Raw genomic sequence first — 23,743 nt, 5'->3', positions numbered from 1 at the left:
AGAGATTAGAATTGCCCCCACCCTCCCTGTCTTTCGTAAACTACTCAAGACTCATTTATACCTCCAGGCATGGGGGAATTGAGATATTCCTTTCCCCTAGGCCATTACAAGTTATGCATGGTATGTTTGTGTGTATGTTTGGTTTTATAATAGGGGTTTGTAGTTGTTTTATGATTGGATTGTCACATGCTGTTTTTGTCATTGTTGTTAGCCGCCCTGAGTCTACGGAGAGGGGTGGCATACAAATCCAATAAATTATTATTATTATTATTATTATTATTATTATTATTATTATTATTATATTTGTTATTTTTATTTTTTCTATTTTACTATTATTATTATTATTGTTGTTGTTATTATTACTTGCAGCTGGTATTTTTCTCTTATTGACATTGCTTTAATTTTGGTGATGCTTAGATATCTGATGATGGGCAATATGCTTTGCTTTCTATACGGGAGGGATGTGATCCAGTAAACAGATTGTGGTATTGTAAACTACAGAAGGAATCAAGTAATATAACAGGTAAGATCACTCCTTTTTAGATTTGCCAAACCTTTGCTTAGTTGCTTGCTTGCTTGATTTCAATGCTTGAGTCAGTACAAATGTAACTGATATAACAGCCATTTATTGTGTTGCAAATCAGCATTCAAGATATATCAATAACTGGAAAAAATACCTTAATAACATAATTATTATCTTCATCCTTGATGTAGTAGAAATTGGAAGTAATAGACAAAGTCCATTTGCTGTTTTACTCACATGTACTATATGCAAAAGATGCTATTCATGTTGAATGGACATTTAGATCGAATTCTTCCTCCCATCAGTCTATTAAATTGGGTTCTCTCTACAGGTGGTCTGCAACTTAGGACCACAATTGAGCCCCAAATTTATGGTTGCTAAGTGACACATTTGTTAAGTGAGTTTTGCCTCATTTTACAACTTTTCTTGCCACCTTTGTTAAGTGAACCACTGCAGATCTTAAATTAGTAACCTGGTTGTTAAGTGAATTTCCCACTAACTTTGTCAAAAAGTCACAAAAGGGAATCGCAAGATTCTGGGTCACTGCAATGGTCATAAATGTGAGTCAGTTGTCAAGCATACGAATGTAAATCATGTGACCGTAGGGATGCTGTGACGGTCATAAATGAGAAAAATGGTCATAAGTCACTTTTTTTCAGTGCCGTTGTAACTTTGAACAGTTACTAAGTGAACTATTGTAATTCGAGGACTTCCTGTAAAGCCTTTATGCTCAAAAATTAAGACACAGTACAGTAATACCTCGTCTTACGAACCTAATTGATTCCGGAAGTAAGTTCGTAATGCGAAACGTTCGTAAGACGAAACATTGTTTCCCATAGGAAACAATGTAAAAGCGATTAATCCGTGCAAAAAGAAAAAAAAATCGCAAAATGGCACTTTGCGGTTCGGGTTTGGGAAGCCGCCGAGAAGCGCCACCGCCCGGCTGTCACCTTTTAAAACAGCCGGGGGGCTTCTCGGCGTTCTCCCGAACCCGCCTATGGAATTCCCTATTGGGATTCCCCACCTCCTTTCTAGCTGCCAGATCGGCAGAAAACGCCGCTGCCGATCGCAAAAATGGCGCCGCCCGGCTGTAGCCTTTTGAAACAGCCGGGCGCTTCTCGGCGGCCTCCGGAACCCGAACCCGAACTTCCGGGTTCGGCGTTCAGGAGAACCCCGAGAAGCCTCCCGGCTGTTTCAGAAGGTGACAGCCGGGCAGCGGCGCTTCTCGGCGGCCACCCGAACCCGAAAATTCGGGTTCGGGAGAATGCCGAGAAGCCCCCCGGCTGTTTTAAAAGGTGACAGCCGGGTGGCGGCGCCCAGCGAAGCATCATTTTGCGATCTGCGGTGGGTTCGTAAGCCAAAAAAAGTTCGTAAGAAGAGGCAAAATTTTTCCGAACCCCGGGTTCGTATCACGAGGGGTTCGTATCATGAGGTACCACTGTATATCTCTCATTTATTTTTCTTTTTTTAAAAATAATAGTAAGCTGTGTTCTTGAAAATTGGCTAGCAGTTGAGAATTTCCTTTGTTATACACTTTCCACAAAAATCAAAACTAATGTGATGCCTGGGAATATGAAAGAGAAAAAAAAAGTTCTTAATGGACTACAACTGTGTAGGAAAATTCACACATCTATAGTCATATTGCTTTCATGGAAATACTGCATTGCTATTGTTATATAAATGAGTTATGATTCCAAAATTCAATTTGAATCTGAATTTAAAATATAAATATATTTATTTTCTCTTCATATTAACTATTCTCTATTCATGGTGGTAACATATAGAATAGCCTTTTCCCTGATGACCTGCAAATATCTGTTGGAGTACAGCTTCCTTAATCAGGGAGCATGTTGGCTGGAGATAATGGAAGAATGGCATCATAATTATTATTGCATTGTACTCTGCTATTTCATCTTATGAACTTAGTTACATTCCCTACTCAACTGATAAAACCACATGGTGAAAAGTGCACTTACAGACTAATATTGAAAAGACATTCACAGTCTGTTGGTATATGATGTTGGTGGATATTGTGTGATATATAACCACCGAGTCTTAATTACATACTAGCGGTTCTGGAAGATTAATTGGCTTTCATTCCGAGTACAGTTCCAACATTAACAAATGGACTTCATAAGGGAAATGTGGAAAGAGGATGTAGCCTAATATTCTTTTCATTTCTCAAGCTGTCTTGTTCTTGAAATAGGGATTTAAAACTCAGACAAAAAATAAGGTTCATTTCTATAAGTCATGCACTTGATTGCTTGCTAGGAAAACTGGCTCTCGAGTTTTAATTTATTTGTCCTCTTTACACTCTCCCTGTCTGGTGTGATAAGCTTTTATTCTCAAGATTCTGAAAATCTTAGTCTTGCCTGTGGTACCAGCAAACTGTTGTAGGGTGTCTCTTTTCTTCTTGTGGGTTTTTCAAATTAAAAGTATAATCTTAATAGGACGTCACGTGGCTTGGTGGACTGTGGCGAAGAAACAGAGCAGCATAGTTGTATTTTTGCAATAGTTGAACAAAGAAACAAATTAACTTATTATGTCTGATTTTAAAAGTTAGAAATAGTTCCCCTTAAGGTTATAGTTTAGATCAGTGGTTCCCAATGTGGGCCCCACGCCCCACGGGGGCAATTTGATTTTTAAGAGGGAAATTGGAACCTTGTTTAAACCAAATTGATGGTCTTTTAGGCTTCCTCCGCCTTACATTTCATTTCATTTTCATTTATTCAATTTTTATGCCGCCCTTCTCCTTAGACTCAGGGCAGCTTACAACATGTTAGCAATAGCACTTTTTTAACAGAACTAGGCTATTGCCCCCACAATCCGGGTCCTCATTTTACCCACCTCGGAAGGATGGAAGGCTGAGTCAACCTTGAGCCGGTAATGAGATTTGAACCGCTGACCTTCAGATCTACAGTCAGCTTCAGTGGCCTGCAGTACAGCACTCTACCTGCTGCACCACCCCGGCTCATTATTCACTTTTTGAATAGTAAGAATTATATGTCATAAGGAAGGAGGGCATCAGGATATTTGAAATGCTTAGGTGGGGCATAGGCAAAAAACCCTTGGAACCACTGATTTAGATGAACTTCCATTAACTCTTAGAGCAGTCACTCAAAGTATTTATTACAATCAAAAACCAGTGCAATTAAAAATACTCAAAGAGTATCTAGTTAAAAGTTCTAGAATTGAGTAATAACAAATAAGAAAAAAGCTATGTTAAAACAATAATTTGGTATCCTATCTGTCAGTTGCATGTACACAAGAATATGGCCTAAGCCAGGAATATCAGACTGGTGGTCCTGCGTAGGCCATGTCCAACCTAGCTTTGCAAATGGGGGAAATGTTGCGAAACACCACATGACAGCTGTGTTCTCAGCTATATAATATATTCGTGACCCCAGTGGTCTAAACTATATAATATATTCATCCCGAAATTGTGAATGCCTATAGTAATAACATACTGAAACGCAATGAAATGATAATATCAAAATATTTGGTGCATTAATTATGTAAAATAGCTATAATGGTTTATTCATCAGTTTCCAACTAATTCTTAATGCTGCTGTGCAGAATCTAGTTACCTGTGCTATGACTATGATCAGTTTATCTTTAAGCAACCACTGAAGATAAATGGTGTCAGAATAGCCAGGATACCTATTAATTAACAGGAAATTAAAAACTTACAGTATAAGTTTTATATTTATATAACTTAATAACTTATATTTTACAAAATAATTGCATGTTACTAATCTTTGTCTTCCATGGCAATAAATATCTTTCAAAATCTTATTATATTAAGAAAAGATTTTCTTAGGGCATTATTTCAAAAAATTATATCAGTGGAAGTAAAAAGCCTGACAGGTGATAAGCGAATTGGGGGCATATTGGTGCCTGTACAGTATATTGAACAGTATCTGCTCAAGTTTTTAAAAAGTGGATATCAAGGAGAAGGGATTGTATCAGTGGCAGCTTGGAATAATATAGCTGCACAAACAGTTGAACTAATTTTAGGCATTCTGTAAATGCCTTTTTTCTACTTTCTCTGAACAACTCTGATTGCTGAATCTTTACTGTTTTTATGATATATTTTTAGCAATAATTGCTATTCCTCAATGGGCAATTTCCACACCTTTGTGTTCATGTTGTATGTAATACAATGCAAACTGTTTTCCTTCTTGTTATCCTTCCAGTGGATGCTCATTCTGTTTGATTTCTGACAGTCTTTTGGATTTCTATTCAGTCTTTATTGACTCACTGATGTGTCTTGGTTTCTTTATTCTCATTGAAACAGTAATTTTGGAAAATTACAATGTTACCTTGGGAAACCATTTCTGCTGTTTAATAATGCTCTCTCGGCTTAATTCTGTGAAAGATTGTCCTCTTTCTCCAAGATTCCCCATTGTGTTCCTTTTTGCTTAGCAGAAGAAGGAATGTGTAATGCTTATACGTTCTAGTACACAATCCACCTACTTACCGTATTTTTAGGAGTACAGTGTTCCCTCAATTTTCGCAGGTTCGAACTTCGCAAAAAGTCTATACCACGGTTTTTCAAAAATATTAATTAAAAAAATACTTTGCTGTTTTTTCTCCCATACCACGGTTTTTCTCGCCCAATGACATCGCCAAACTTTCGTCCGCCTTTAATAAATATTTTTTTAAAATAAACTTTAATAAATAAACATGGTGAGTAATAATCTAAATGGTTGCTAAGGGAATGGGAAATTGTAATTTAGGTGTTTAAAGTGTTAAGGGAAGGCTTTTGATAATGTTCATAGCCAAAAATAGTGTATTTACTTCTGCATCTCTACTTCGCGGAAATTTGACTCTCGCGGGCGGTCTCGGAATGCATCCCCCGCGAAAATCGAGGGAACACTGTATAAGATGCACCAGAGTATAAGATGCACCTTAGTTTGGGAGGAGGAAAATAAGGAAAAAAGGCCTCTGCCTCCCAGCAATTTGCCAAACAGAAAACAGCACAGATGATATACTGTTTGCTGTGTATTTCTGTGCATGTATGCCTGACCAATAGAAGTAGCAAAGAATTGGAGAAATATACATTATGGTGGTATATTAATCCCAGAAAGTTTTCCTAAATGCAATCACATTAATTCCTCCCAATTATTTAAGTAGACCTACTCCACACATGACTAAGCGAGGGTTTAATTCAGCTGCCTTATCTTAATACTAAAACAGGACGCTGTTACATTTCAGATTATACTTTTACAGATCTTTAAAATTGATGTGGCTTTCTGGAAGTATTCTCTGCTATTTAAAAGAAGATTCAGTAGCACTGGGTCTCTTTAGATTAAGCATTTATTTTAAAAAGCTTCTTCGTTTTGTTAAATTAATAAAAAAGCAATCTTTAAAAAATAAGTCTAATAATTTGAACATTCTATATAGGCATTTGGATCTTATTTGCTGGCCAATTTAGGGAAGCTTCACTACTAGGCCCCCATTTGCTCAATACAGTATACATTCAATATATAGAAACATAGAAGACTGACGGCAGAAAAAGACCTCATGGTCCATCTAGTCTGCCCTTATACTATTTCCTGTATTTTATCTTACAATGGATATATGTTTATCCCAGGCATGTTTAAATTCAGTTACTGTGGATTTACCAACCACGTATGCTGGAAGTTTGTTCCAAGGATCTACTACTCTTTCAGTGAAATAATATTTTCTCACATTGCTTTTGATCTTTCCCCCAACTATCTTGAGATTGTGTCCCCTTGTTCTTGTGTTCACTTTCCTATTAAAAACACTTCCCTCCTGAACCTTATTTAACCCTTTAACATATTTAAATGTTTTGATCATGTCCCCCCTTTTCCTTCTGTCCTCCAGACTATACAGATTGAGTTCATTAAGTCTTTCCTGATACGTTTTATGCTTAAGACCTTCCACCATTCTTGTAGCCCATCTTTGGACCCGCTCAATTTTGTCAATATCTTTTTGTAGGTGAGGTCTCCAGAACTGAACACAGTATTCCAAATGTGGTCTCACCAGTGCTCTATATAAGGGGATCACAATCTCCCTCTTCCTGCTTGTTATACCTCTAGATATGCAGCCAAGCATCCTACTTGCTTTTCCTACTGCCTGACCACACTGCTCACCCATTTTGAGACTGTCAGAAATCGGTTGAATAAATAAGAAAATAAGAAATAGGAAATAGGTTGAATGAATAAGAAAAGCCTATACAGTGATCCCTCGATTAGCATGGTCTCGATTAGTGCGAAACGCTACAAAACGGTTTTTCAAAAAATATTAATTAAAAAATACTCCACGTTTTTTTTGCTATACCACGGTTTTTCCCACCCGATGACGTCATACGTCATCACCAAGAGTCACTTCTCTGTCTCTTTCTCTTTCTTTCCTGTCATTCTCTGCTTCAATCATTTTCTTATTTCTCTTTTTTCTCCACTTTTTTCTATCATTTCTCTCTCTCTTTCTCTCCCTGTTGCCGGCGTGGTATATGAGAGAGAAAGAGAGAGGCAGAGGTCGGGCGCATTACCGGGAGGTGGAGGCGGCGTGGGGACGCTGGGTGCCGGGGACACCGAGGAGGGGGTGGACGTGGCCTCTCAGCTGCAGAGCCGAACAAGGGCGGAGGCAACGGCGGAGTCCGGCGCTGGGGCCATGCGGGGCCGCTCATCCGGGGGGCGTGGACTGGCAAGTCGCCCTCCTTTCTCTCCGCATGGCCCCAGTGCCGCCCAGGCAAAGGGGAAACCCCAAGATCGCTTGCCGCTTGCCGCTTGCCGTATTGCAGCGAAGGAGGCGAAGCAAGGCTCCAAGCTGCAATACGGCAAGCGGCAAGCGGCAAGCGATCTTGGGGTTTCCCCTTTGCCTGGGTGGCGGGAAGACCAAGGGAAGGTTCCTTCAGCCGCCCAACACCTGATCCACTCTGCAGCGCGGCAGCAGCGAGGAGCCGAAGATGGGGTTTCCCCTTTGCCTGGGCAACGGGGAAACCCCATCTTCGGCTCCTCGCTGCTTCCGCGCTGCGGAGCAGATCAGCTGTTGGGCGGCCGAAGGAACCTTCCCTTGGTCTTCCCCGCCGCCCACACGCAAACTCCACCATCTGCGCATGTGCGGCCATGAAAAAAATGGTGCGCATGCGCAGATGGTGTTTTTTACTTCCGCACCACTATAACGCGGAAATCGATTAGCGCGGGAGGTCTTGGAACGTAACCCCCGCGCTAATCGAGGGATCACTGTACAGCTTTGTCTTACTGGTTTGCCAGCTTGGAACCAGCCTGTTTCTCCATTTTCTGCCTATATTATGGCTTCCTTACTTGCATATAGGCATCTCATGAGCACAGGTAGATGTTCCGTTTTTTAAAGCACATGGATCACAATCACAAAGCCTTTCTGTAATTAGAAAAACTGTTTTCAAGTCCTGTGATTTTCTGAATTAGCAGGGCGCACCAGAAATAACGTCTCATGTGCCTCAGTTTTTCTAAAGCCAACTTGAACATCTCGTGTATTTTTTCCATGTAGGCTCCAATCTGTGTTGGATGATCTTAAGCATTATTTTTCTGGCATATGAAATTAAGGTTATTGGACAATAATTTGCCACTCTCTTATATCTCTCTCTTTCTCTATTTTGTATTTGAATGTAGATTGACCTCTTCCAATCTGTTTGCTACTGAGTTGTTTTCCAGATTTGCTGGCATAGCTTAGTTAGACATTTTACTGATTCTTTTTCTGTAGGTTCCAATGCTTCTGTAGATTTTCCCTTAGTTCCTGTAGGCTTCCTGTAATGACCAGAATGACGATCTAATTTCATCTTCTAGAACTAGGTACAAAGTTCTTGAAAGTAAGGATCTAAGATATTGGATGTTCACATTTCTACTATACAGTGCTTCAGTATTTTCCTCCTTTCTTCGATTGGTCACTAAAATTCTTGGCATCTTTTAGCATACCAGTTCAGACTTGAAACTTCTTTCTGAGTTCAGATATACAATATGATAAACAGGGAGAAAATAAGGAAGATTTCCTTAATTCTCCCAAATACAAACAATTTTAAAGATACTTCCCTGGGGAACCTATTATGATAAACTTTGAAATTGAAACACGGTTGACTCAGCCTTCCATCCTTCCGAGATGAGTAAAATGAGGACCCGGATTGCGAGGGCAATATGCTGGCTCTAAAGAAGCAAATAAAATGAACTGATATTAGACATGTTGAAAATCTATCTACAGCCAAATAACTGGATATTGTCTTGGTGTAAATTGAAATTATATTATGGGCTGCACTGGAAGAGTTTGGTAATGTACATAAATGTGAAAATAATGATTCTTGAGTGTAGAAAAATGAAAGAGATAATACACAAGCACATACTCATTTCTGTTTCACAACATCATTTTCTGGATGATCATCTGAGTGCAATCATAATTCTCCAGTTTAAACATTGGCTTTCTTGTCCAAGCAGTTTGAAACAATTAAGGAATTTGCTGTCACGAATGTCTTGATGAGCTTTGTAAAAGGCTGATTGACAGTTTTAAACTGATGATTGTTTTGACATATTTGCATGTATTTGTACTAATTTACATGTTCCATATTTATTAATTTGCAGTGGAATATTCGGTGATGGGTGGTTGAGTTTTCCTGAGCTTATTCTATCTTTCATTACTTGTTCAGGTTTGCATATATCTGGCTGATAGTAACATTTGCCATATATGTGAATGATATAGCATAATTTTATAGATATCTGAGCAAATATAAATATATTTTACACTATGAGATCTTGTGTTAATTAGAATATCCAGAGATTTCAATACTTTGCTCAACATTACAGTTCAAGGAGTCTGAGAATTTTTAAGTGGGATTGAAGAAATAAAATTTGTCAAGAATATTTGAAGCCTCAGATGGACCCCAAAACAGTTCTTCAAGCTGTGTTTGATGCCCATTTTGGGAATAACAAGTATTGATCATAATGTGGCTTACCCTATTGAAATCTCTATATAGGTGTAAGACTTAAGACTTGCTATCTTAAAAAAAATGAATTGAAAAGAAAACTTGCCTATGAAAAGTGATATGTCATTTGAAACAATGTGATGTTTTTCTCTTGACTATCATTCTCTGATATTATTAATACTGTATGTTCAACTATTCTGCTAGGAATATGAAATCCTTATTTCATAATCAGTAACATCTTTATAATTCAGTTGTATCTTTCAACAGGAGTAACTTGCAAATATGGCACTTGTAAATAACATGGGGTATAAAAGATACTTTATACAGTAATTTACCAACTTTGCATATATCTCTTAATTTTCTATATCATCTTAATATAGGCCTTTTGCAATGGGTGAAACTGATAGACAACTTTGATGCAGAATATGAGTATGTCACTAATGAGGGGAAAATATTCACCTTCAAGACAAATCGACATGCTCCAAACTATCGATTAATTAACATTGATTTCAATGAACCTGAAGAATCCAAATGGAAGGTACTGATTCCTGAGCATGGAAAAGATGTCCTAGGTAAGATTATTTAAGTTATATATTTCAGCAAAACAACAATGGAATATAATCCATGATAACAGAAGTTAGCACTCTTAGAACTCTGGAGATCTGTACAGTATTCATATTAATTGAAGAAAAGCTCTGAAGTTAAGAAACTTTTGAGAGGCAAATATCATAATTGTACATTTACATTTTTATGAAGCTGTGATTGCTGTATGAATCACAAATGAGTAATGCACAATGATCGTATTTTCCCCCTTGATAATTTTTTTTAAGAGTAGCTGAGGCTGTTTGAGGGATGTGATGGTTTTAAAATGTATCATTGTAATGAATTAATTCAGGAAGAGCTATGTTTTTACAAGAGTAGAATGGAATTCTTTATTGGCCAAGTGTGATTAGACACACAAGGAATTTGTCTTAGGTGCATATGCTCTCAGTGTACATAAGGGGAATATAATACATTTATCAAGAATAAAAAGATACAACACAGTGATAGTCAAGGTTACTAATAAGCTATCAAATCATATTAGGAAACAAATAAAACAATATAATTGAAAGATACAAGCAACATGGTTATAGTACAGTAATAAGTGGGAAGATATAGACACTAGTAAGGAAGAAAGTAATAATAGTAATTTATTTGACAGTTTTGTGAGAATTCGTTGTTAAGCAGAGTGTATATTAAGTATATTCTAAACATAATGATGAAAGTTTATTTATTATATAATATTGATCTTTTTTGACTTAGACATTAACTCTCCTGAATACAATGAGACAGTGTCCATTCATATATTTTTAAACATTATGTTAAATATATATACTGTAACTATGTACTAGCACCATTAACAAAATGATGAAACTTCAAAATTAATCATTGTAATAATAAACATTTGATCATGTTTGAGAAATCTTTCTTAATAAGAAAATTGTCTTGATACTTAAAAGGCCAACCTGCTATTGTGTCACAGTACTTTAACCCATTTAGTCATTTACAAAATTTGATTTAAGAAGATATAATTATAGATGAAAGCAGTTATTGCTGTAAAATCTTTGCAACCAAGTGAATTTTTGATTCTGCCTGATATAACAATGACATAGTAATGAAATGCTTTATACAAAATCAAGATATGTGACAGAAAGGTTAAATGATCGCTTAGCATAAGTGACTCATTGCTCTGGTAACTCATTGCTCTGGGCTTACACTCAAATTCCAGATAATATTATAAATTACATTTACCATTCTTAATCCAACATAAACTTTAGAAGCAATTTGGCCATAAAAAATTGTACTAAACCCACTACATTACATTCTGAGTTATTCCAAAAGGTTCCAAAACAGGATAGATAGAAGGGCTTCACCTTGAATCCAAAGTCACAGGTATTAAATATGGGACTATCTTACTGAAAACAAAGTGCTCTAACACTAATAGAGGTTGGTACAGTCATGTGTCCACTTTTCCATCACAGGTATTGGTATATGTATGATTCTTGGTGTTTTGTGGACTTGATTTTTTGTGTGTGTGCTGCAAAATGTTACTGCCAGGCTAAATAACAAAATAAACGCAATAATGATGCTGTTTAGCTTGGCAATATAATTACTGCAGGGAAATCACCAAGATTAGAAAACAGAAAAATACCCAACAATTCAACCCTGAGTTACATACATTCTCTATTATTAGCATCTATGTTTTCCTGGATTTTATGAGATACAATTCTTATCTCATTCTCTATCTCTGTGTACATTGGAAATCCCTCCAAAATGACTTTGGTGAATCAATCCAGTATAAAACTTGATTTTCTGTTAAATCCACCTCCCTTCTTTGTATACTAGTATTCGGCTGCTCACCAAGTATCACCTCAGAAATCAAGAGTGATGCTTGAGTTGACCTATAGAGACTTGGTGCTGAGATATGTTTGTGACAATTCCGTGACTTTCAGTAACAATAAACTGAAAATCTATATCAGGGTGTGCCAAATTCACAGTGTCACATTGTCACATGATGTATCACAATTTCCCCCCCTTTGCTAAACCAGGAGTGGACGTGGCCAGCCCATGATGGATCTGGCCCACTGGCTGCGAGTTTGACACCCTTGATCTATAGGGCAAAAATCCCAAGACAATAACAGTTAGCAAGGGTCAAAATGTCATTTCTTTGAAAGATGGTTTGTAAGTTGTTGCTGGTTTTTTAAAAAAGTCAAATAGAGCAATCTACTTGGGAGTATAGAGTGCCTTATAAACAAAAGGGCAGTTTTTACTTATAGAAATAAATAACTCCTGTCACCTAAATTTTATGTTTTTAATAGACATTTGAGGCTCTTTAAAGCATGCCCCCTTTTCATCACCTCACTAGAGTTTGACAGATAAAAATCAAAGTGTGTAAAAGTAAGATAAGAATCATGCCATGGAAATTTGTAATACAGTACTTAAAATGGAAAGTATTGGGGAGGGGAGTAAGGCAGATGAATAGCAAATAGAATGGAATAAGAAACAACATACTGAAGCAATTAAATTGCAAAGAAAGAGAAAGAAAGAAAGAAAGAAAGAAAGAAAGAAAGAAAGAAAGAAAGTTGACATAAGACTTCTCTTCTTTGAATTCCCAATTACCGATTCCAATTGTCACCTCCCTCCCATGCCTTCTCTGATTTAATCAAGGAGGGAGGTTCCTTCCTGGCCATTGTCAATTTTGAGATTATCTTGTTACAGAAGGTAAGAAGGGCATACTTATTCATCTGCTCACTTGTTGCAAGAAGTATAAGAATGCAGGGAAAGCAGCATTACCTTCTCTAATTTCCCTTCCCAGCTATTTTGTTTTAATTCTGTCCATTAAAACAGCTAGGAAGAATTCATCTGTGGTTAGCTCTGGGAGGCAGGTTAGAGGCCTATGATGAGGCCTTGATTGGACAGTTTTGTTAAAAAGGACCATTTTTCCATATATTGGTTTGAAAGCAAGCACTAAGCAAATTCTTAAATGTGCTTGCTGGCATAAAGCTGAAATATATTTAGGAATCTGATAATCTTTTAGGCTCCTAATTAGACATAGATGAAACTTAAGTTCTTTCTACAAAAGATACTAAACTCATAGTTTATTCTAAAAAAAAATGCATTTTCTTGTAATCACATACTGAAAATACGGTAGCTGTTTTTCCTTCATATTTACAGAATGGGCGGCATGTGTTAGATCCAACCTCCTAGTCTTGTGTTACCTGCATGATGTGAAGAATGTCTTGCAACTTCATGACCTGGCAACTGGTGCCCATCTCAAGACACTTCCATTAGATGTTGGCAGCATTGTTGGATATAGTGGGCAAAAGAAGGATAGCGAAATATTTTATCAATTTACTTCCTTCTTATCACCAGGTAAGTGTGGCTTCTTTTGCATATTGCTTGTTTTCTTTGCATAGATATGAATGGCTATAAAGTACTGTAATAGCACACCTACAAGCTATCATGATTATTGTTTTTTATATTTTGTAACATTACATTGTTTGAACACAATTTTCAAAAATAGATATTTTTGTAAGGATTAGATTAGATTAGATTTATTGGATTTATATGCCGCCCCTCTCCGCAGACTCGGGGTGGCTCACAACAATGGTAAAAAACAGTACATAGTAACAAATCTAATATTTAGCAATCTAAATTACAGTTTTAGGTTAAAAAGTCCAAAAAAAAAGAAACCCCAATATATAAAAAACAAGCACACAATCGAATCATACACAAAAACTACATGGGCAAGGGGGAGATGTTTCAATTCCCCCATGCCTGACAGCAGAGGTGGGTTTTAAGGAGTTTACGAAAGGCAAGGACGGTGGGGGCAATCCTAATCTCTGGGGGGAGCTGGTTCCAGAGGGTCGGAACCACCACAGAGAAGGCTCTTCCCCTGGGTCCCGCCAGACGACATTGTTTAGTCGATGGGACCTGGAGAAGGCCAACTCTGTGGGACCTAACCGGTCGCTGGGATTCATGCGGCAGGCGGCGGTCTCGCAGATATCCTGGTCCGATGCCATGTAGGGCTTTATAGGTCATAACCAAGACTTTGAATTGTGACCGGAAACTGATCGGCAACCAATGCAGACTGTGGAGCGTTGGAGTAACATGGGCATACTTAGAGAAGCCCATGATTGCTCTCGCAGCTGCATTCTGCACGATCTGAAGTTTCCGAACACTTTTCAAAGGTAGCCCCATGTAGAGAGCATTACAGTAGTCGAGCCTCGAGGTGATGAGGGCATGAGTGACTCTGAGCAGTGACTCCCGATCCAAATAGGGCCGCAGCTGGTGCACCAGGCAAACCTGGGCGGAAGGCGGTCTCGCATTTCCCTTGATTTGGAACACTAAATGTGCTGTAGAAATAAGTGAATTAGTATTTCCTCGCTGTCTTCTACATGAGGAGCAAGTGTAAATTTGCATAGGCTGGCAATTACCATGTTCTTAGCTACATGATAAGCAGAAGGATAATATAGATCTAGCTATAATAATGTAGACATATCTCTTGTCATTACCAAAATGATAATATTGGCTTTTCAAAGCCTAGTAGTTACCAATAACTACAATTACAGCAGGATTAGTGAGTTTATTTTAATCCTTTACATTATAATTTGCAGATTATTTATTATGTTGAAGGAGTTATTAACTATTATGTTAAAGGATTCACAATTAAATCCCTGCATGTTTTTGTGTAGCAGTTGGACAATAAATTTGTTTCCTGTTGATAGCCTGCAGCTCTGCCTTCTTGTCTGCATAAATGACAGAAAGAGTTGGCAGAAAACTGTATTTAGCTGAATGTGGTTGGGCCGGCAATATTTTAAATATAGAATTTTCCTCCTTCCCCACGGCTAAGTGTTGCACTATTTCATTTCAGCACTTGAAGAAGAAAGTTATTAGAGAATGTTTTCTGTTGGAGAATGTTTCCATTCCTGCATTTTTTAAAAACTGAGTTATATTTATGAAGGATTTTACTTGAGACAACCTTCTTATTACAGTCTAGTTTTCTTGAAGGAAGGGAGGATTTTTTACTTCATTAATAGCTTGTTCACGTGCCATCAAATTGTTTCCAATTCCTAGCAATGGCACAGGTATTCTTTGAGCCTAAACTGTTTTCCATTTATTTATTTATTTATTTATTAATCAGATTTGTATGCCGCCCCTCTCCGCAGACTCGGGGCAGCTCACAGCAATAATAATACAATGTAAACAAATCTAATATTTAAGTTAATTTAAAACCCCAATTTAAAAACCAATCATACATACTAACATACCATGCATAAATTTTATAAGCCTAGGGGGGAATTAAGATAATTTTTCCCCCTAGGCTTCTACAATTTATGCATGGTATGTTTGTATGTATGATTGGTTTTTATAACAAGGGTTTTTAGCTGTTGTAGTATTGGATTTTTTACATTCTGTTTTTTGTCACTGTTGTTAGCCGCCCCAAGTCCATGGAGAGGGGCGGCATACAAATCCAATAAATAAATAAAATAAATAAATTCCCCCATGCCTGATGACAGAGGTGGGTTTTAAGGAGTTTATGAAAGGCAAGGAGGGTGGGGGCAACTCTGATATCTGGGGGAAGTTGGTTCCAAAGGGTCGGGGCAGCCACAGAGAAGGCTCTTCCCCTGGGTCCCGCCAAATGACATTGTTTACTTGACGGGACCCGGAGAAGGCCAACTCTGTGGGACCTAACTGGTCGCTGGGATTCGTGTGGCAGAAGGCGGTCCCAATAGTGCACTCATAACCTCTGTAACAGTTTATTTGCCTTATTTCTGGTCATCCTTTCCTTCTCTTTCCCTCTACTTTTCCCAATATTAGTCTTTTCCCAGAAAACTGGGTCTTTGCATACTGTATCCAGAGCTTGGTCTGAGACTGATTGAGCTGAGAAAGAATGACTGGCCAAAAATCACCCAGTTGACTTTCATGGCTAAGGTGGGACTTAAATTCACAGTCTCCTGCCTTCTAGCCTGGTGCCTTAACTATTAGACCAGACTGGCTCTCAAACAAAGGGAGAACTTGAAGTTGTGACATCCAATAATGAGAAACTACATCCTCATTTTTCTCAATAAGAATAAATTCTCCTACAAGTAAGGTTAAAAATCAGGAAAAAACTGGTAGCACCTTTTCTCATTTAATTTTTTTTTTAAACTTAAAAAAAATTATTAACTATTAACATTAAAAAAGACAAAGCAAATACAGAACAACATAAAAAATTTACTATAAAGACATGAACAAAAACTAAAAACAAAAACAAAATATAACCTATACAAACATAAAAAATTAACTTAAACACTTAAACGTTTGCCAACCTACTTATAAGTTTGCCAACTTACTTATTGGCACTGCTACTACAGCTTTCTAACTATTATTTTCTGTATTATTTATAAAAATCTTGACTGTGTTAATTTCACATTTATATCTAATAATATATATTTTTTTAAAAAAAGAAAATAACAAGAAGTAACAAGATTGCTAAATGATAATATATTTGACTGTGGTATGAATATTTAGGATTTTAAGTATTTTTGGGGGGTTAACCCAATTGTACCATCTATTCCAAGTTTGATAGAATTCTGAGTTGTCTTTTTGTTGAATTTCCATTGTCATTTAATTTTATCAAGACCTAAGCTTTTGTTAGTTGCAAAACATTTCCTCATATTCATAGAAATCTTCATATTCATCCAAAGCCACAAAACTAATATGTTTGAGTCTGTTGACACCCATCTAGACCCCAAAAGCCCCCAGGCACCGGCACATCACTTCCACTGCTTCGTTGACTGGACATGGGCTGGAGATGTACAACTGGTTATCATCTGCGTACTGATGATACCTCACCCCATGCCCTTGGATGATCTCACCCAGCGGTTTCATGTAGATATTAAATAGTAGGGGGGAGAGGACCGACCCCTGAGGTATCCCACAAGGGAGCAACCTAGAGGTCGACCTCTGACCCCCCCACTAACACTGACTGCGACCGACCGGAGAGGTAGAAGGAGAACCACTGGAGAACAGTGCCTCCCACTCCCAATCCCTCCGGCCGTAGAAGGATACCATGGTCATTGGTGTCGAAGGCCGCTAAGAGGTCAAGGAGCACCAGGATAGAGGAATGTCCCCTCTCCCGGGCCTGCCAGAGATCATCCGTATATATTTTATGAATTTGCTTTATCCAATTATTATATACTGAATTAGCTTTGTACTGAAAGAAAATAAAGAAATTTCCCTGAGCCCTGGAAAGCTCCATGCTGTTTAGTCTGACTTTATTATATCCTGGAAAAACAACATACCAATTTTTGTTAATTGTGACAATTAAGCTAACCAATCTGAAGCCTTATTAGGTTGCAGTAATTATCAGAGGGAAAATTAACATATATCTACATTGCTGAATTGGAATTAAAATTGCTTTTCTTTGGAGTGTATAAACAGTAACTATAATTTATGTAAGCATTTCAATAATAACTGAAAGAGAATGTTCGTGGAATAATTATATTTTTTTCTTTTTGACAGTAGATTTTTTTAAATTGTACAATAGGAACATAACATAGACTGTCTTTTTAAGTTTTGTACCCTCTCTTCTGTCCTCAGTTAAGTAGATGTCCAACTGCAAGCTTGAAATCAAATTTCAAAACAGACAAAAAATAAAACATATTTATCAAGTTTTTCTATTTTGCTTTTTCAAGCTTATAGCAGCAAAGGGGAAGAAACCAAGTTAAGAGGGCAAGATAATCATCATTCTTTCCATTTCTAGAGAGGTTTAGCCTACAGATCTAGGCAGCGAAGGGCTACCAAAATATTAACTACCACACTGTGGGCATGGCTTATGTAGGACACCCTGCATTTTCTTTCAACATCTTTTCAGTGCAAATTGGGTGCCATGGGGTGGAGCTCCATTTTCACTAGCCCACTGCACCCCCCCCCCCCCGTCCAGGCAATAGCCCACCCCTGGATCTAGGGCAACTTGCCACGGCCAACTCACCATGGGATAACTCGATGCTGGACAAGAGTTGCACTTGTTGTTCTACAGGTTATTCTTGTTAAAGAAATGGTGGAATATAATCATTTTTAAAAGGATGAAAAAGGGGAGATAAAATGAAATGTGAATAACAGCAATTAAAATATTTGTTAAATTATTTTAAATAATTAATTTGAATTGTCTCATGGCAAGTTTTCTTGCTACAAAGTGGCCCATGACAAGTTGGTCCTAGCAAGTTGAAAGCAGTAAGTTGGCCATAGCGAGTTGGCTGCAGAAAGTTGCCCATTCTGTCTCCTACCATTCATATTCCAGGGTGATTTTAAAGTAACTAAATATAGCAGAAAGCAAAAAATTACATCCAAAAATTTATACTCAGAAGAAAGGAAGTTGGATTAGTTCCTGTAGACATAATTCACCATAAGGAAATTCTACTGTTCCCATATATGTCCTAAGAAAGGTGAGGACACTTTTTGCGGTATATATGGTGATATTTTTCATTAATGAAAATAAATATTTTTGTTGCTGTTATTTTTAATGCAAAATTAAAGAAAATGTAACTTCTTATAGGTCTTACAGAATCATTCCATAATATTGTCTGTCTCATTTTAATGGGAAAAAATAAGATGGTGTACTATTTTCAAAATATTAATTACTGCAGGCTTGAAGATTCATCAAGTGTTTCATGGTGAAGAGGTTTTAGATTGACTAAAACTTTTGATAAATTACTGTTGAGTTATTTTGTATTTTTTAAACTTTCTACATATTTAACTTACTAAACACTATTGAATAGGGTATGCAGTTTTTAAGAGTTTTTTCCCCCCGTAGTCTGTTTCTTTGGGGTAAAAGATATTTACTTATGTGCCTTTGTCAATAAAAACATATTAAACTAACCAAGTAACATTTTGAATTGTATATTTAGGTATTATTTACCATTGTGATCTGACCAAAGAAGAATTAGAGCCAAGAGTTTTCCGAGAAATTAGCATAAAAGGATTTGATCCTTCAGCTTATCAAACTGTGCAGGTAAGTAAAGGAAGAAAGAATGTGTCTATGCTCTTATATAAAGGTTAACAAAATTATACTAATTCAGATCATTCCACATTTTTATATTGTTCAATTCAACAACATAAAAATGACAATTTTAAAATGGAATTTGTAAAAAAAAATAGATTAGCCCTAACATTTAGTAACTTTTCCTATAAATTTTAGGGCCTTCTTTTGCCATGATGAAACTCTGCAGATATAATTAGTAGCTGGTATTGATCATGTTCAGTGGTGGTTGCTGCCAGTTCGGATGTGTTATTTAGAACCGGTAGTAGAAATCTACTGCCGCTTGCTGGACCGGTAGCAATGATTGGCAGTCCATGCTCGCGAACCAGTCTTTCGGTCACCACCACTTGCAACCCCCCCCCCCCCCCTCTGTGCATGTGCATAGGCTTCTACCCATAGGCATAGGGTCATTTCTGGGTGTTTTGCACAACATGCCAGGGAGACGTGTGTAAACGAAGTGAGTAAGTAGAAAATGATTCTTAAGAAGAGGCAAAAAAAATCTTGAACACCTGGTTCTTATCTAGAAAACTTCTTAAGTAGAGACGTTCTTAAGTAGAGGTACCACTTTATTTGTAGAGAAGAATGTCTGCCCATTACAGAAGTGAAAGAAAACTCCAAGCCGTTATTAAATATTAGCAGAACCTCTGATAAACTAAAGTTATAATGACTCAGAAATTAATATAATTGGCAGGCTTACAAGATAAATTGTTTAAAAACCTCTTACCCTGCCATTATTGATCTTGTTCATCAATCATGAGCAACAAGTACAGTGGTACCTCGAGATACGAGTTTAATTCGTTCCGGACCTGGGCTCTTAAGTCGAGCAGCTCTTATCTCGAACGACTTTTCCCCATAGGAATTAATGTAAATAATTTTAATTGGTTCCAGCCCTCAAAAAACTCACAAAGTTAGTCTAAATTATGCAGAAAGACATGTTTTTAATGAAGAAATGTACATGTACATATAAATGAATAATGAAGTTTCTTTCACTTAACTTGTAAACTTTCTTAAACTTTTAAATTTACATATGTTCAACTTCTCTGCCACCCAATCCTGTAGGACAGAGGTCCCCAACCCTTTTTGCACCAGGGACCGGCTTTAAGCGATCAAGAGAGGAATGGGTGAATGAATGGACGGAGGGTGGGACGGAAGGAAGGAAAGAGGGAAGGGACAGGAACAGAGGAAGGAAGGAAGGAAACTTATGAAAGGGGAGAGTAAGAGAGGAATGAGTGAAGGGAGGGAGGGAGGGAAGAAGGTGGGAAGGAGAAAGAAAAGAAGAAATAGAGGAAGGGAAGGTAAAAGAGAGAAAGAAAAAGAGCAAGAAAGAAAGCTGCAAGCACCCCCCCGAGCCCCCCAGGCCGGCTGCAACCTTTTAAAACACGCGCGCCGCTTCGCAGCTGTCTCTTGAAGCCGAACGCGGAAGTTAGCGTTTGGCTTCAGGAGACAGCTCCTTGGCGCTTGTATCTCGAATTTGGGCTTGTAAGTAGAACAAAAATATCTCTCCCCTCCCAGCTCTTATCTCGAGTTGCTCTTAAGTAGAGCAGCTCTTATGTCGGGGTTCCACTGTACACCAAAAGTTTTAAATATTCTACTTAAGTGTATTACTTCCTGAGTAATCAGATAATTCAGATGATATTGTTAAAAAAAAGACTAATCAAGATTATTGTTTCTCATATTTTTTTCAAGTGCAGTTCAGTAACCTTCTGATAATGACACTTAATATTACTGGCTTTGTCATTTGCTAAAGATTAATGTCATTCAAAGGGTCCCTTCTTCTTGCTCATTTTTTGAGAAAATAAAAATACATGCTTAAAAGTAAGCAAACATTGTTTAGCTTCTTTAAAACACAAATCAAATGCATTGGTTTATTTTAGAGCATCAAGCTTTAATAATAGTTGCTGGGACTGAAAACTTTGTAGCATTTACAAGCATAGGCAAACACCGATTTGCCAGGTCTCTGTTATGTGCTGAGTATCTTCTCCAATTCTGGTTTGAGTGAGACGGAGACCTTTTGTGTCTTTATCCTGAAAAATATTATAATTGCACTGACATGACTTTCTTTTAAGAACGCCACTGTTTATCCTGCCAGCTGCTTCTTCAAAACATTTTCTTTAATCCCATTATTGCTGCTTTCTCCCTTGGTGATTCTTATAAATTAACCCATTCATCCATGATTATTTGGTGAAGAGAATGTTACCTGTTTCATGTAGCACATCTGATTCAGGTATTTTCTGAGAGTCTGGGATTTCTCTCTGAACCAGTCAATATTTTCTAAAAGACGGCCCTACAGATATTTAGAAGAAACTTTTTTAATATAAAGAATTGAATTAGACTCAGCTCAGTTCTTCACTTACTTATTTCTTAATGTCTGCAATTCAATCTCATTTTCATCTTCTATTTAGCCTGGGTAAACACAATTGGCCTTTTAAAGAGGTTTCATACCTTATCTTTGGATACGATATCAAAATTTAAATAATATTGAGTAACTTTAATAATAAAAAATTTATTTCGCTGTGTTGTTGGCCTGAGGACAACAAATGTGAGAGATAACAGTTGAGGCAACCCAGTGTTTCTTAATTACTTTCTCATTCCTTTCTTCCTTTTGTTTTAATGCTTGTAACTATAGCTCGACTGGTGGGTTGTGCTGTAATTTTAATTTCTCATATTAAGGATTCATATATCTTCAAAATCACTCTTATTCCATTTACTTAAACTATATTTTTAGATTATACAGAAATAAACGTCTTCAGTTGGCTGTGAAATTAAATATCACCATGTCCCAGCACAGTATAAATGAAATGCATCAAATCTCATGCCCCTTTCCCTTCCAATTATGCAGCCAAGAAGTTAAAAGCTTTGCTAGTTATAATTAGTTAAACCTCCAGTCTGGAACTCCTTCTTCCTGGAAATTTGCCAGTTACGGAATGTGGTCTTCAGAACTGAAAAAAAATTCATCTTCCTTTCTTAATAAGTCGGGCTACAAGAATGGTGGAAGGTCTTAAGCATAAAACGTATCAAGAAAGACTTAATGAACCCAATCTGTATAGTCTGGAGGACAGAAGGAAAAGGGGGGACATGATTGAAACATTTAAATATGTTAAAGGGTTAAATAAGGTTCAGGAGGGAAGTGTTTTTAATAGGAAAGTGAACACAAGAACAAGGGGACACAATCTGAAGTTAGTTGGGGGAAAGATCAAAAGCAACGTGAGAAAATATTATTTCACTGAAAGAGTAGTAGATCCTTGGAACAAACTTCCAGCAGACTTGTAAATTCAGTAACTGAATTTAAACATGCCTGGGATAAACATATATCCATTGTAAGATAAAATACAGGAAATAGTACAAGGGCAGACTAAATGGACCATGAGGTCTTTTTCTGCCGTCAGTCTTCTATGTTTCTATGTTTTTTTATTGTGTAATTCAAAGATGGTTGCTATTGATACCTTAAAACAAATCCTAATGGAATATTTGTATGAAATACAGTAAATGCCTTATTCGTATAGAATTTTCCTCATTGCAACAAGACAAGCTTTATTTATTTACCTGACAAAATGAGATTAATATTATGTTAATTTTAGATATTCCGTATATGTGCAAAATGTCATCCATAGGTGAAATAGACTTTTCTTTAACAAATATTCACCAGAAAAAAATATTTCCAGTGGAAAGTTTCAGTGACGCTGATAGATACTACTAACACTGAAGTTCAAAGCTTCTTCCCAAATGTGAATTCAGATGCTTGTATTAACAGAGTTTCGAATGATTGTAGATGTTCTAATCCATAAACCATTGATTTGACTGCACCCAAATTGTTTACAATATAGAAAATGGAAAAGGTACAAGGCACTGACAAGATATTCAGTGGCAATTTAAAAGAAAGCTTGCTAATCTTAAAAAAAAACTGCATTACCTTGAATAATAATTACTTCAAAATTTACTGTAAGTCACTGAGGTCATTTTGACTCAAGGGAACAAAATCCATTCTCAGTTCTCTGAAATAGAACATTGGAAAAGAGTTTATAGGAGCATAATTATATAGTGGTGCAGTTTGATCTACCTTTTTTCCAACTGTCTTAGTAGTATTATACAGCACAGTATTTGTTTGTTTGTTTGTTTGTTTGTTTGTTTGTATGCTGCCCCTCTCCGCAGACTCGGGGCGGCTAACAACAATGATAAAAAACAACATGTAACAATCCAATTTAATAAAACAACTAAAAACCCTTATTATAAAAACCAAACATACACACAAACATACCATGCATAACTTGTAATGGCCTAGGGGAAGGAATATCCTAACTCCCCCATGCCTGGCGACAAAGGTGGGTCTTAAGTAATTTGCGAAAGACAAGGAGGGTGCGGGCCATTTTAATCTCTGGGGGGAGTTGATTCCAGAGGGCCGGGGCCGCCACAGAGAAGGCTCTTCCCCTGGGGCCCGCCAAATGACATTGTTTGGTCGACGGGACCCGGAGAAGGCCAACTCTGTGGGATCTTATCGGCCGCTGGGATTCGTGCGGTAGAAGGCGGTTCCGGATGTATTCTGGCCCAATGCCATGTAGGGCTTTAAAGGTCATGACCAACACTTTGAATTGTGACCAGAAATTGATTGGCAGCCAGTGCAGGCCGCGGAGTGTTGCAGAAACGTGGGCGAATCTAGGAAGCCCGACGATGGCTCTCGTGGCCGATAGGTAGATAGGACCCCTCTAAAAAATTATTTATCTGGATTCCATCTTTATTATTTTTA

General features: G+C 37.4%; 1 protein-coding gene across 1 annotated transcript in view; it reads left to right on the top strand.

Annotated features, from left to right (window-relative positions):
* The window catches only part of PREP (prolyl endopeptidase), a 71,645-nt gene that overhangs the window by 25,354 nt on the left and 22,548 nt on the right, over positions 1 to 23,743 (top strand). Inside the window, exons 7-10 of the mRNA XM_070733291.1 lie at positions 418 to 523; positions 9,821 to 10,012; positions 13,155 to 13,352; positions 18,872 to 18,975. Of these exons, the coding sequence (XP_070589392.1) occupies positions 418 to 523; positions 9,821 to 10,012; positions 13,155 to 13,352; positions 18,872 to 18,975 (600 nt within the window). The remainder of the gene's footprint in view (positions 1 to 417; positions 524 to 9,820; positions 10,013 to 13,154; positions 13,353 to 18,871; positions 18,976 to 23,743) is intronic.

This window comes from Erythrolamprus reginae, chromosome 1 (assembly GCF_031021105.1).
Source record: "Erythrolamprus reginae isolate rEryReg1 chromosome 1, rEryReg1.hap1, whole genome shotgun sequence".
Classification (NCBI taxonomy): Eukaryota; Metazoa; Chordata; class Lepidosauria; order Squamata; family Dipsadidae; genus Erythrolamprus; species Erythrolamprus reginae.
Note: the sequence above shows the minus strand (reverse complement) of the source record. Positions and strands in the feature narration are given on the sequence as shown.